This window comes from Aethalodelphis obliquidens, unplaced genomic scaffold, assembly GCF_003676395.1.
Source record: "Aethalodelphis obliquidens isolate GAN/ISIS:26980383/991018 unplaced genomic scaffold, ASM367639v1 scaffold70, whole genome shotgun sequence".
In the NCBI taxonomy this organism is placed as follows: Eukaryota; Metazoa; Chordata; class Mammalia; order Artiodactyla; family Delphinidae; genus Aethalodelphis; species Aethalodelphis obliquidens.
The window spans coordinates 7,100,167-7,115,060 of NW_020838014.1; the positions used below are offsets into that span (position 1 = coordinate 7,100,167).

At 39.6% G+C, this 14,894-nt stretch overlaps 1 protein-coding gene across 1 annotated transcript in view; it reads right to left on the bottom strand.

Moving 5' to 3' along the window:
• Positions 1 to 301: 301 nt before the first annotated feature.
• WARS2 (tryptophanyl tRNA synthetase 2, mitochondrial) overlaps positions 302 to 14,894 on the bottom strand; it is an 87,578-nt gene continuing 72,985 nt past the window's right edge. Inside the window, exons 5-6 of the mRNA XM_027090950.1 lie at positions 4,030 to 4,148; positions 302 to 2,429 (exon numbers count right to left, since the gene is read on the bottom strand). Coding sequence (XP_026946751.1) covers positions 1,981 to 2,429; positions 4,030 to 4,148 — 568 coding nt within the window. The 3' untranslated portion in view covers positions 302 to 1,980. The remainder of the gene's footprint in view (positions 2,430 to 4,029; positions 4,149 to 14,894) is intronic.

Genomic DNA, 14,894 nt, shown 5'->3' on the forward strand with positions numbered 1-14,894 from the left:
TGGCAAGTGGAAGGGGTGTAAAAACAAATCTACGTTCTAGCCTTGGCTCTTTTATCAGCTTCCTGAGATCAAGGGACACCTCTCTCAGTCATTATGGACTTGGGTATTAGACTTGATGAGTCCTCAGGTCACTTTCATACAACAACAGGATTCTCACAAGCCCAACCTCTTCTGTACAGGGATTTGCTCCTTAGAAGTTACCACACGTCATCTAGTTTTCCTCCTCTGAGATTCTTTCCATGGTGCCTTTAGTTCTTTGGATGAAAGGTGTGGCAAGGGGGTAAAGAAAACACACGGACAGTTTGATAGATCCACCTTTAATTTAGTCATTTTCCAGTATTCATACTAGGGTTTCTTTGAAAGGAAAAAACCAACCAAACAACAACAAAAAAAGAGGCTTGCAGAAAATAATGCCAAAGAGGCTCCTGAGAGCCCACTCTAGACAACCCATTCCAAGAAAAGATCCGAAAAGGGTCTTTTAATTTGGATTCTGGGATGCGGTGTTAGGTGTATTTACATCTGTTCTGATAAAAGGACCACTCTACTTTCTTCTCTTAGGAAACGAGTAAAAATTCTTTGCCCAACATGCTCGTCACTCATATATAAATGGTGACAATTGGCAAAAAACTTACAAGTAATTTCTGTTACAAAATCAATCAGGCCGTGGTGCGCTGAGTCACAATTATCATTTCCGCTTTCAGGTGTGGGAAAGGGATGTGCGGAGAAGGTAGTTTTTAGAGTGACTTGCTACTACTTAGGCTGAGGTACAGGTAAGACGAGAAGCTCCCGCTCACTGGGAAAATCTGACTTGTCAGGCCAACTACTGTTGCAGTCGGGCAGCATATACTTTGAAGTGTCTCTGAAACAAGCATAGGAGACAGGACTTGGGACCGGCCTTGGGGATTCTGAGTAACAAATGTGACCACGGTTGGCTGAATCCAGGTTTAAAGCTGGCAGCTAGTGGTTGACTTGCTGATATAAACAGTGTCAGTAGTTCAGGTCTTATATTTCCAGTACCCACTTTCAAAACAAGAATGCTTGTAGTCTCAAACATGCTGGCTTCTGTGACTTCTGACTTCTGTACTGACGAAAAAAGCACTATTCTTAGGAATAAGGAGTAATGGTTTTGATCTTGGATTTGCTTCTTACTCACGGAGAGCTACTGTACAAGCTAATTGCACTCTCTAAGCTTCACGCTCCTCAGGTGTAAAACGGCAATTCCTCTCCTCTAGATTTCACAGTGGGTTGGTGATATTACACTGAGAGACAAATGCAAGGAAGTACTTATTAAGAACATAATGTATGGACTTGGGCTTTTGTACAATAAATAAATCAAGCTGAAATAACGCAACCTTCTCAGAAGGTTCATGTATCTCTGAATTTAAAAAACAAACAAAAAACCCAGATAATACGTGCTAGAATAGTCAGTGTGGTCTCTTGGGAAATAAATAGATTAAATACAATAAAGCAGGTACCATCTCAGTGACAAATGAATGATAATCATCAACCTATTTTTATGAGATCTGAACACAAATTGGTTCAAATGGCATCCCAAGGATTATAAGCCTAAAACGTCTACATATTGCTTTTTAAAAGGGGTGGGATAGATGAAGTGAGCACCTGTGACAGTAAGGACTTCAGAGAGAGACACAAATGAAACACCCACTTGCCAAATTGCTACTTACCTCAATCACATTTGTGTGAATAAATGAGGCCGAGTGTGCCTCACATAATTGAGGATTCAGATAGCTATGCCTTCTTTGTTTGCTCTTTTTTTTCCCCACAGAATTTCGCTGATGGGATTTAGAACATTGCTCTATTTGAAGGCTACAAATCATTATTCATCAGATGAAGCCAATGATCAGGTATACCAAATTGTGCGTCCCCAAACTACAATCGTTCACTTGTGAGGAAAGCTGCCTTAATAGGAGTGCGTGGACCACAAGATAGAAAAGACTTTTTGTGACTCGTTGAAACTTCCTATAGAAACCCCACCAATTTCTTCACCTCCTGGCACACGGGATATGCTAATTCTTTGGCTTTTGCTGACCCAGCTTGTAAAACCTTCTCTAAGTGGTCCTTGTTCGTCTTCAGTTTTTCAATTTCACTCTTAATTGGAGCAAATTTCTCAATCACAGCATCTGCCACCACCAGCTTGTAGCGAGCGGTGTCGATGCCAGCGCTGCGGCAGACCACCTCCTCCACAGGGAGCCCTGTCACTGCTGCATGGATGGCCACCAGGTTGGACACGCCCCCTCGGCTGGCTGGCTCATAGGTGACCTCCGAGGTGAAGTCCGTCACAGCCTTGCGGAACTTCTGCACTATCTCCTCCGGGCTGTCTGTTATTCTGACAGTGGCCAGTTTATCAGGGTCTGATTTTGACATCTTGGCAGACGGATCACGCAGGGATTTTACCTTCTTCATTGATGCTAGGTAAAAACACCAACACACACGTACGAGAAACAAAAATCAAACAAAAAAACAAAACAAAAGAGTAAACACCAAAAGGAATGTCAGTGTCTAGATCTTAAAAAGTGCCAAGAACACCAAATAACTTTATTATTTTTATCTGATTATACTCATTGTAATAAATTAGCAATTTCTATAAGCATGAAAGTAAAGGTGTCTGAAATGTGTAATAAAATGTTAATATTTTTTGATCATATTTTCATGCATCTGTTAATGCATATATAAACATAAAAACATATAATCTTACACAAATGAAATTGTATCAATCATACTGTTTTTGCTGTGCATACCTATTAAAAAAAGTATTGTCTATTTCCTTCTTCTCTGCTCTTCCTTATTGGCTAATCACCCCCTGCCCACAACCACTGCCCTTCCTACCCCCATGCCAGTTTTCACAACCTGTGGCATCTTTCCATTTCTTTACCCATGATTATATAAGTAATTACCAACACACACACACACACACACACACACACACACACACACACACGCAAGAGTGAGAGAAGTGACTTGTTTATTGCTCTGATAGAATCAAGATGTTAAGCTGTGCTTCATAAAACCTGTGTTATTAATAATTGCCTAATTTATGGCTATTACAGAAACATATAAAGTTGAAATAGGTAAAATAACAATTAGCCAAAGCATTAAAATAGTCCTTGTTGCTAAAAGAAGGTTGATTTCAATGCATGGGGTGCCCTGAATTTATTTGTGTGAACTGTTGGAATAACTTAGTAATTTATATCCACCTTATGCTTCTAAATTGACACTAGGCACATGTTATATTCTTTAAAATGCAGCCACCTTAATAAAGATGGGCAGAGCTTAGGTTCAGTGATCTCCGCCCCTGCCACAAGTTTACACTGCTACCAAAATGTTGATAGAGATTTACAGCTTTTTCTCTTGAGAAGATTCCAGACTAGCATAGCCTTGCAAGCAGATGAGGTTTTGGATTCAGTAGGTAGATTGTACATTCTATCTCAGTTGTGTATTTAAGAAGGCAAAGTGCGAGGATGATCAATGCCCTCTTGTTTTATCTAGATTATGATCCAGCAGTTCTCACTCTTATGACTTTTGTTCTACTGTGAATAGAGAAGGCAAGGTCAGCTGGCTTTGGAACCGGAAGAGCTCAATGTAGGGCCCAGCTTTGCCACCAGCTAGATACGCGACTTGGATACAAAGTCAGGCTTGCCAATCCTTAGTTTACTCATCTATGAAATAGGGAAAGATACCTGCTCTACCAAATGAGATATGTTTATATATATACATACATATATATATATGTGTGTATATATATATATATGATACTCTATAATGAAAATGATTATTTGTAGTTTCTAGTCTCTCCCATACTTTTCAAACTTTTGGTTATTTTAGTCAATAATCCAATGAGGTCTACTAGTCCTACATTACAGAAAAAGACGGGATTCTCATTATAAATCCTGAAATCTGTGCACGACGAAGCCAAGTTTAGTCCCAAGAAAGTTCCAAGCTTCTCAGTCCGTTATCCAATCCTCTCTTCAAAATGCATCCTGATTGAAAAATCGTATGTTTGTTACTTACTCAGAATGGACCTGGGTACTGGGAAGAACTCCCCGTACTTCTTGTTAAACCCCTGTGCTAGATCCTGAACTAGCTCCATGTGCTGGACTTGATCCTCCCCAACAGGAACGTGTGTGGACCTTTAATAAAAGACAGACAGAGAAACTCAGCAAGGCTCCTGCTTATACTAAAATGATATTGCAAGCAGCTGCATTTCCCATGCCTATTTCACTGCTCATGTTCAACAAATGTTCACCAGCTACGGAGGGAGTGTTGAGACCCAAGTCTTTATCTGTGTATCAGACAAATGGCAAGGAGACATTTGTCTACTCTAGTTCTGTTTCTTCCACAGCAGAAGAATACAGCCTTCAACAGCAGGGTGACAGGATCTTGCTGGGAGGGAGGAATGGTATCTTATATAGCATATGTTCCAAGCATAAGTGTATTTTAAACCACTCCTCTTTCCCTCACCCAGTTAGCACATATTATCCTAGCTTTGACCAGATGCTTTTTACTTCAGAGCTTGCACTCACACTTGAAAGACACTCCAGCCCACTCTTCACATCAAAGATGGCAGAAAGCTCTTGGGGCAAGAGTTTTCCTTCCCTGTCACACAGCGAGTAACTCAAGATCTTTTTGGAATATGCTCTTTCGTTTTCAAGTAAATTGTAATCACAGAACAATTAATATACTGCAGGGAACTTAAATGAACAATATCTATTAGTACAATGTTGATGGATCTCCAAAACAATGTTGAATGAAAAAAAGCAAGTCGCAGAAGACGTGTAGGGTACATGAACATTTATCTTAAAAGTACATATGACAATATTATATATTGTTTATAGATGCATACATAAGTATAAAAACATACTGGAAGCTCCTCTACAAATTCATGATCATAGCTGCCTCTAAAGAAGGAAAGAGAATGGGTCTGGGGAAAGGAACAAAGGAGACCTTGATTTTAGCTGCAATATTTTATTTTATTAAAAAATGAAGATGGGGCTTCCCTGGTGGCGCAGTGGTTGGGAGTCTGCCTGCCGATGCAGGGGACGCAGGTTTGTGCCCCGGTCCGGGAGGATCCCACATGCCACAGAGCGGCTGGGCCCGTGAGCCATGGCCGCTGAGCCTGCGCATCCGGAGATTGTGCTCCACAGGGGAGAGGCCCCAACGGTGAGAGGCCCGCGTACCGCAAAAAAAAAAAAGAAAAAAAAAATGAAGATGTAAAATGAAAATTATCAACATATAAGGACTTTATTTATAATTAGTTTAGTCCCATATATAAAGATTGCAGTGTTGGATCATGACGAGGTACATCAAACAAGGGAAGAATTAACCATTATAGAGAAGTCTTGATGGGGAAAATGTTATACTGAAATATTAGTGGGGAAGGAGGCAGGTGTGTTCCCTGCATCGGCAGGCGGACTCTCAACCACTGTGCCACGAGGGAAGCCCCCTAAAAGGCTTCTTTGTGAAAGAATTAAAAAGTAAAGTGCTGAAGGTGAGAGAATGAAGCAGGATGAGACCTGGTAGCAGTGTATCCTGGTGACTATTCTTTTTCATGTGATACATCTGCTCAGAGAATGAAAGAGCCAGGCAGACAGGAGTAGGAGAAAATCTAAGGCAGAAATACTAACCTTAGATAGTATTGTTGCTAGTATTGTTGTGTTGCTTAGTTGAGCAACACAAACAATTGCGCTAGGTGCACAGTGCACTATTCTGCTCTCCTGTTGAATTCTGAGCAGGGAATTGAACTAGCGTCCAGGTAGACAGAAGGTGGACACAAGGGCCTTTCATAGATTTTGTCTATGGGCAGACGCTATTTGAATATAGTTTTCTTGTTCCAATATGGATTTTAAAAACCCAACACATAAAAATCAATTGATCAAACAGACAAGTAAAAGGCCCCAATAACAGGGCCTATGAAAAATATCGTGGAACAAAGGAAGGGGAACTTTACCCTTCAGACCCTGAGGAAGGTCAAACATTTGAAAAGCACTTGTACAAGAAACAGTTCTGTCTTGTTTTTTTTTTTATTTTTATTTTTTGTTTTTTGCGGTACGGAGGCCTCTCAGTGCTGTGGCCTCTCCCGTTGCGGAGCACAGGCTCTGGACGCGCAGGTCCAGCGGCCATGGCTCACGGGCCCAGCCACTCCACGGCAGGTGGGATCCTCCTGGACCGGGGCACGAACCCGTGTCCCCTGCATCGGCAGGCGGACTCTCAACCACTGCGCCACCAGGGAAGCCCCTAGTTCTGTCTTGTTTTTTAAAGAAAATTGCTGGGTAACCTCAATAGGATTAAAAAATGCATGGCTGTTATGAGACATGAACAAGAAATCACAAAAGGAGAAAAACATAGGTGGTGACGGAAAACAATAAAATGAAGGGAAAGTGAAATGATGAAATAAAACCAAACACATAATAGAAGAAATGGGAGAAGTAGGAGCAGAATCCTAAGGACAGGTCATAGCAGTGACATGGATAAGAAACTTGAGGCTCTTCAGGAACTCAGAGCAAGAGGAAAAAAAGAAGTGTGATGAGCAAATGACAGGTTGGAGGACCATCCTCTGATCTAAGACTATGGTCCTCCTCAGGAAGACATCAAGATCATCTGAACGAAGCAATAACCTCAAACAGAAGGAGGATTTACTGAACTAAGAATAAACAAGTAAGCAAACAAAACTGAGTATCGAAGGAACTCAACAAGTTTCAGGAAAAAAACACTGGAGAATCACACCAAAACACAACCCAGAAGAAATTTTAAGTGACAAGTTAAAGAAAAAAATCCTATATGCCACAGTCAGAAAATAAAGACAAAAATAAGAGAAATCAGGTTGATAATACAATGGAACAATGTTTATAGGGTTGTGAGAAAAAAGTATTAAAAACCTAGCCAAGCTGTGTTTTATATGTGAACTATAATAATAATTACGATGATGATAATAAAGTAGCTAATAGCTACTGAACACTTCCTATATGCTGTACACTTTGTTAAGCACTTTTAATGTATTATTATTGTACTTAATCCCATTTTACTGATGAGGCAAGCTGAACAGAAAGAAATTATCAGGCATGTAAAGGACTGGAAAAAAATGTGAAGCAAATCTACAGACTAAAGAACTCAGAAATGGAGATGCCAAGGTATAAGGACTGGCTATAAAGACTAAAAACATAAAGTCTAAATTTTGGTTACAATTTGAAATAGAAAATGATGTAGTCTAAAATCAAGCCATTTAAATAACAACAATCTATTGAAAATCCCAGGTTAGTTTACAAAATCAAAACGAAGTGTGAGTATTGACTGAGGATCTACAAGTGTGATTAATAACCCATCTTACCACATGATATCATGATAACATTTTTATTTGGAATGATTAGCAAAAGATTCAAAAACACATTTTTGAAAAGAGAGAAACTGGCATATAAATGGACAATGGCCAGACATTATATGGCCAAAAAACTGACCCAAAACCTCTGGAGCAACTAGCTCAGGAGGCCAAGCCACAGTCTCTGCAGCAATGGGCCCAGCATGGTCAAGACTTGGTCAATGACTGCCAACGTCCCAGTTCTTTGTCCTAGCTTTGTCCAACTCAGGACCAACCAGAGAAAGTCAAATATGCTTCCCAAACCAATCACATAAGATGCCCCATTTCTAATTAGTCAGCCTCCAGCTTCCCCGTGGCAACAACCTCTAAACAGAGCATCCCTGAAGACTTTCTTTCCTATAAGGCCTCTGTACTTCCCTGCTTGCCTGCAGAACACAAGTGATGGTGGCTGAGTCTCTTGCTGTGACAAGTTCTGAAAGGCTGTTTTCTCATTTGGGTGGTCTTTGTTTAAAGATGGTCACTGCTAGAATTAAAAACAGAAAGCACACCTTCCAAACCATTGGAACACATAAAAGCAAAAAAACCACAATCTTTATAGCAAAAGGCAGAAAACAAAGACAACATTAAAATCAATAAAAACAGAAAACATTTAATGATGTGGGAAAATATAAGCCAAAAAAAATAAACAAAAACCCAGGATGCAAGCTTTTTGGAAAATACATATAATGTACATTCAGATAAAGGAGAGGCCACAGCGGTTAGAGGGGGCGCTCTGCTGTCAGGCAGTTCTGGGGTCAGATTCCTGCTCTGCCACTCACCAGTTGCGTGTTCCTGGGAGAGGTATTCAACCTAAATCTGTTTCATTTTCAAAGCTGACTAATAATAAGTTCCTACTCATGGGGTTGCTTGATGAGTGAGTAAAATAATGCATGCAAAGCTCACAGTTTGGTGCCTGGTAGACAGTGTGCAAACAAGGAATGTTAACTTCAAAAACTGGTTTGGAGGAAATGCACCAATATGTTAAAAAGAACAGAAATAGTAGCAGTGATTTTTAATTTTTTCCTGTTGAATAGAGAATGCTTAAATTATAGTAGAACATTGAAATGAACCTGTGAGAGACCGTTGACTCTCCTACTACTAGACCCTATAGGTCTACAGAAGACAGAAAACAAAATGGTGTATCCTGGAAAGTTTACAATTCAAATGTTTAAGGCAGGGAGCTGGATCTATTGAACATATTGCTCTTCTATCCTACCAGAATGTTCCTCCCTTAAATCCTGCCTATTGTTGCCTTGATTTCAGATCTAAGCTTAAATATCACCTCTTTGGAGAAGACATCCCTAACTACCACCTCCACAGTTGGCTTCCCCCTCTTATTCTTTTTCACAGTATCTTATTTATTTTCTTTATAGTATTAACCCTAGTCTAATTATTTTACTTCATTTGTTTGTTTATTTAATTGTATGTTATTTTCTCTCCTGCTATCAAATAAGCTTTTTGAGAACTTGTCTTGCTTTTCAATCTATTTCCAACGCCTACTAGATTTGCCTGGTAGGTAGGAGAAGCTCAACAAATATTTCTTCAATAAATGAATGATCTTAAGAGGAAGTAAGTATAATGTATATAGTTATATACCAAGAGAAAAATTATAATAAAATCAGCTTATGATCAGACTGAATCTAAATCATAGCTCCAACAGCTACTAGCGAGTTACCATAGCCAAGTGTCTTACTGTTCCTAAGCCTCCATTTCCTCTACAAAATGAGGATCATAATGGTGTGTACCTCTTACTGTTGTTTCAAAGATTAGATGAGCTAACCAAGCATAGCACGATACTTGATAGTAAGAGCTCAATCAACACTGGCTATAACATATAGTCATTAATATCTGATACCATGAAGGACAAAATGATACAAGAAAGGTATATTAGGGACCTTGATGTGAGGTACCTTGTGGCCTTTTTCAAACCAGGACCATTTTCCTTTTTGATAGCTGACTCATACCACGAACATAAATATCAACATAAAATCCCAGAGACAGTCACAGACCTGGGCAGCAATCCTGATTTGGGAAGAAGAAATATTTCAAACTGATAGTTTATATATCTGATTAGGTTATACCCAAATATAAATGGTATGTTATAGGAATTCTAAGGAGTCTTTTAATTTAAGGAAAACAGAGACAGGATAATGAAGGCAAAGGGAAAATCCAGGGACCATGACAAAGGATCAGGAAGTAGTTTCTCTTCTTCTAAGGTCAGTAAATAAATTTAGGAAATTCTACAAAATGATTGTTAGGCCATGTCCAGTGCTCTCTTCCACACAGCCTGGAGAAGAAAGTCACTGGCTTGACAAGTGGCGAAAACAAAAATGTTCCTTTTTATGTTTCCCTCCTGTCCACAACCCTGTACGTGCTCCTCTCTGAGATGTACGTGCACACGCCCACCTTCCTAAATTCCTGTCCTTTGACTGGACTTTGCACTCCTGTCTTGTAATTATAGTGAGGCTGACACGCAGAGGTTACCTTGACTCCCCCAAACCAAATTAGCCAACAGGGCAGGTTAAAAAGCAATTACAGTAGCCCATAGGAAATCACAATGGACTGCAACTAACACAGAAAAAACAATTACCATAATCAATACACTTTAAGCACATCAAAATGAATATTTCCACATGTCAAAATGGTTCCAGATTCACCAAGCAACCAAACTAAACAGAAAACACATTTAGTTTTCGTAATGACTCTGCATGTGTCTTTGCCTTATGTCGGATCCTAGCCTCTTTTCTTACAATTCTGTGAGGTTTTTCTTTTTCAAAAAAGGATTAAAAAAATTTTAATTTTTTTCACCTGGACCTATTGCTCCACTTGGCTTTTTCATCTGATTTTAGTTTGTTTGTTTCTAGTCTTTCCTCCCTCTGCTCCAGCTGGTCCTTTTACCTCCTGTAATTTATCTTGGCCCTTACTTCTCATCCATTGAGTTTACACTCTACATTAATTCAGTCTGTCTTTGATTCTGCTCACTTATGGGGCTGATTCTCTTCACATTTCAACCTCTCTACTCACACTCTTCCTCTCACTTCAAATAATTTAGTGCTGTTCTTTTAAAATTTATACCCTACATAATGATCTCCATATTAATATGTCTTCTCTTTTTCCCCATTTTCTTTTTTTTTTTTTACTTACCCTGACTGTACTTTCTTAGACACAACATAAAACAAAAGTCTTTCATAATTTTGATTGTTACAACTTCTGTCACACAATAATGCGTCTGATCATCTTCCTTGGTGACTAAACCATTTTTCTTTTGCTTAGTTCCTTGTGGCATCTACGTTTACTTGGGATCCACCCCACCCCTCTGGCAGAATTAGTGTCCAGATGAATAATCATTGCCTACAAATATCTGCTCACAGAGATTTGTTCTCTTATTTTTTTTCCTCCTTCTTTGGCTGTGTTTATGCATTTTCGGCGCTACTGCCTTTAACCAGCCTGGCTGCGATAGGAGTTCGGTGCCGTTTTTCCTTTTGTAAAGGATGAATGCACCACCACTGGTTGCTTGTCGGCTATATTGTAATGACTCTTTAATTTAGCAATTATTTATTGAAGACCTATGCTATGCAAGGCCTGGTGCCAGTACTATGAGAGATATAAAGAAGGTTTTAACTTCTAGGGAGTTAGCTTCCAAGAGGAGAGAGAACACCAACTGAAGCTATAAATTCTTCTGGCTAGTCCTCTTACAGTATTCCCTATCTCGATGAATGGCAACACCATCAATCTAGCTGCATAAGTCAGGAACCTGGGGACATCCCTGATAGCTCTTTCTCATACACATCCAATCCATTATGAAATCTTATCCACTTTACATCCTAAAATCTCTTAAATTTGTCTCTTCTCTTCATCTTCACTGTCACCATCATGGTCTAAATAGGCTAACGAAAGAGCCTCTTAATAGACTACCCTGGCTGCTCTTGTGCCCCTATAACTCATTCTGTGTATTTTAATTAGTTCTTTTAAAAGTACAAATCAAATCATTTCACTCTGTTCTTAAAAGTGCACAAATAGCTTCCCCCTGCTTTTAGGAGAGTGTACTGCATTGTCTCTTGACCTCTCAGCATCATTGTTTCCTTCTACGTTATTTCTTGATTTTCAGGGGCTAGCAGCCTGTAAGCCACATTTCTCAGACTGCTTTCCAGTAGGGTTCTGGTTTACTGTAGGCGCTTGTCTGATAGCTCAAAAGTGAAAGAGAAAGAGAAGAAATGATTGCTTTGGCTGTTGTGGGTAAGTATGTGAACCTCAGCAGAGTACTGAAATGACATTTGGCCAGCAGCTTTCAGAATCTCATAAACATTCAGGACACACTGACTTCACAAAGAAAGAATGTAATGCAAAAACTAGATGTCTCCAAAGCAGTTTTAGGAATGAATTATCTCAACTGTTCTCAATGGCAGTGGTCTGATCCTCAGACATTACAGCAACTCAGCTTCTCTCTGGAATTACCAAGTCTGACGTTTCTGACCAATCATCTTACTCTCTGTACTCCTGGCTTGGGGTTGGTTTTGGTTCTGCTTACTCATAGTTCCTTGAGGCCTCTGTTTCCACATTTTCCTTTGTCATTTCAGCTTTTGCTTTCACTATCTTCTTATCCTCTTCCTGTATTTCTCTGTTCTAGTTCTTGAGAAAGAGAAACTGAGTAGCCCACGTAATCACTCTCATCTCTAGTTGAGCAGACTTAGTGGTACCTCTCTAAAACTTCTTCTTTTTTTTTTTTTTTTTTGCAGTACACGGGCCTCTCACTGTTGTGGTCTCTCCCGTTGCGGAGCACAGGCTCCGGACGCGCAGGCCCAGCGGCCATGGCTCACGGGCCCAGCCGCTCCGCGGCACGTGGGATCCTCCCGGACCGGGGCACGAACCCGTGTCCCCTGCATCGGCAGGCGGACTCTCAACCATTGCGCCACCAGGGAAGCCCAAACTCCATTTTTTTATCTGTAAAATGGGAATAACGCCACTTAACTGTCTTACAGAGCTGTTGTGAGAATCTGAATAGATAACGTATGTGTAGCCCCCAGTATGGCACCTAGCAAATAATGCTCACATGTGAATTCCTTCTTCCCTTTCCCTCAAGTCCATGCACAGTGCATTTTTCTAGATTAGTGGCCTTACAGTTACTTAACAAGTATTTGCTGTATGTTAATAAAAACTATGTATGTGTGTATATATATGTGTGTGTGTGTATATATATATATATATATAGAGAGAGAGAGAGAGAGAGAGAGAAATATTTACTTAATATATATATCTAGCTATTGGAACTTAGATATTCAGAATAATAATGTAGATATAAAATAAAAAATTATAAACATTTTTTTTGAGTATTTGTCTCTCTTCAGATACCTGCTAGTTTACTATGCTCTCAAGCTTAAGATGGTCTCAGGTCTCCATTCCTGGGTTCCTTACGAAGTTCTGCCAAAACAATTACATTAATCTCTCAAACACAAGGCTCCTCTTCCATTCCCTTCCCTCTTGTTTGTTCTCCACCCCACCATGTACCACTCAATTCTCATGCTGATTTTGACAAAAGCAAACATGAAATCTATAACTGCCCTGCACATCAACATTTTATGAAGAGGCCACATACACATTTTCTGGTGAGAGAAAATATGAATGTTTTTTGTATCTATTTTTATTTTTTGTATTTATCTATGTTTATAATGTATATATTCATAGACATTCTAGTTATGATATTTTTCAAAATCCAGAAATATCTGAAGCAAAACCAAACAAAAAGTAACCCCAAGTGCTTGAGCTCTGTTATAGGCAAAACAATGGTACAGGCTAAAAATCAGACCTGGGTTTGAGTCCTGCCTCTGCTACTTATTATCAAGCAATTAGGAAATCTCTAAACTTGGAAGGAAGCACAGTGATACAGATGAGAACTGTATGTTAGCAGATAAATGTTGTAGTAGACAGAGCTGATTTTATTGTACTTGTCTGCACACTTTGCAGTGGTCCAAATGACACATATGCCCTGGTGTGGCAGTGGCGCCCTGGGGAATAGTCTGAAGGAAGATGGCAGGAGGAAAAAGCTCAGAGGAACAGAGTCTATGGGAGCATGGTGGCTGGTAGCAGTATGTCCAGCCTAAGACCAGACAGGAAAGAAACGTAGGGCTATCTCCCTTTAGAAAAGGAGCATGCAGGTACCAGCTCCACATCTTTGATCTAATCGTGACATTACAGGGAGATAGTTTCTAGGCTAAGGTAGGAGACAATCATCTTGAATACTGATAATTACCTAGTTTTGTAGAAAAATACTTTTGTCTGTTTAACAAGTTATATATAAAATATCAGAAGCCTATGGGGATAGAAAAACATATGCCATGAAAATTTTCTTTTCAGAAAATAGGAAAAAGAAAGGCATCTTATGGCATTCTTAGTACATATTCTAACCACCAAATAGATCAGTAAGCGTTAAAGAAGGAATATTTATAGTATGGGAATTTTTTTGCTACTGGGAGTAGGCTGGGGTTACTGAGGCTGGAGAAGTACTTATCCTTGGAATCCTTAACCGACTGTGAGAACCTGCTGATGTTGGGCAGAGTAAGACAGACAGGAAGCTATCGGAAAGCTCTTGGTGTTTACCTGCCCCCTCTGAAATAATTATTGTTTTGTGTAAGAAAAGAGGACATTCTCAACTTCAGGCTTGGGTTGAAAGAAAGGTAGATGATATGACCGATTTGGGGATGTTAAGGAGATATTTCTGCCAATATCAGCCTTTTAAAATGTTGCTTGCACTCTTAAAATGTTTGTATTGAGTATATACTAGGTGATATCAATTCATACATAATCTGTTTAATAACCCCCTGAGCTATGTCCCATTAATGCACTTTATGAATGAAAGAAACTGCAGGATTTTTATCATTCTGACAATTGTATTTTCGGGCACCTGATAAAAATAAATTCATCATCACTTTGTTATATGTTATCTATATTGCTCTGGTTGTTCATGTGATGACCTTGTTTCCTGACACAACGACTGGCTCCTTAAGGAAGGTGAGCACTGGCCTCCGGAGACCATAGTCACGCTCTGAGGCTCCTCTGTCCACTGTCTGGCTGCATGGCTTGGGCAGATTGCTTAACCTGCCTGGGCCGCATTTGTAAAGCTAGGGAGTCGAAGAAGAGGCCCTTTAAAGTTCCTTCCCACTCTGTGCTCCATGGTATCACAGAGGGCAGTCATTCTTGTTCAAGTTTACTCTTTTTCACGGCCCTGAACTCACAGGACTCCCCCATTATAGCTCTTGAACTGTTGAAGAAATCTGTTGTTCTTGTGTGCTTCCAAATCCTGGTGCTGAAAAATCAGCCTTTGGTTCTATGAAGAAGTAGCCCTTGAAAACGAAACTAGACATAAGCTTGTAATAGTCAAAGACATCATCATCAATCATAGCCAAGTGACAGATTTCATTTTACTCCTTTAATAATGATTTTTCTCATCTTTACAGGTGACAAAATCAAAGTTCTTTACAGAACCTTTCTAAGTAAATATGCTACTTCACTGGGAAATATATTATTAGAC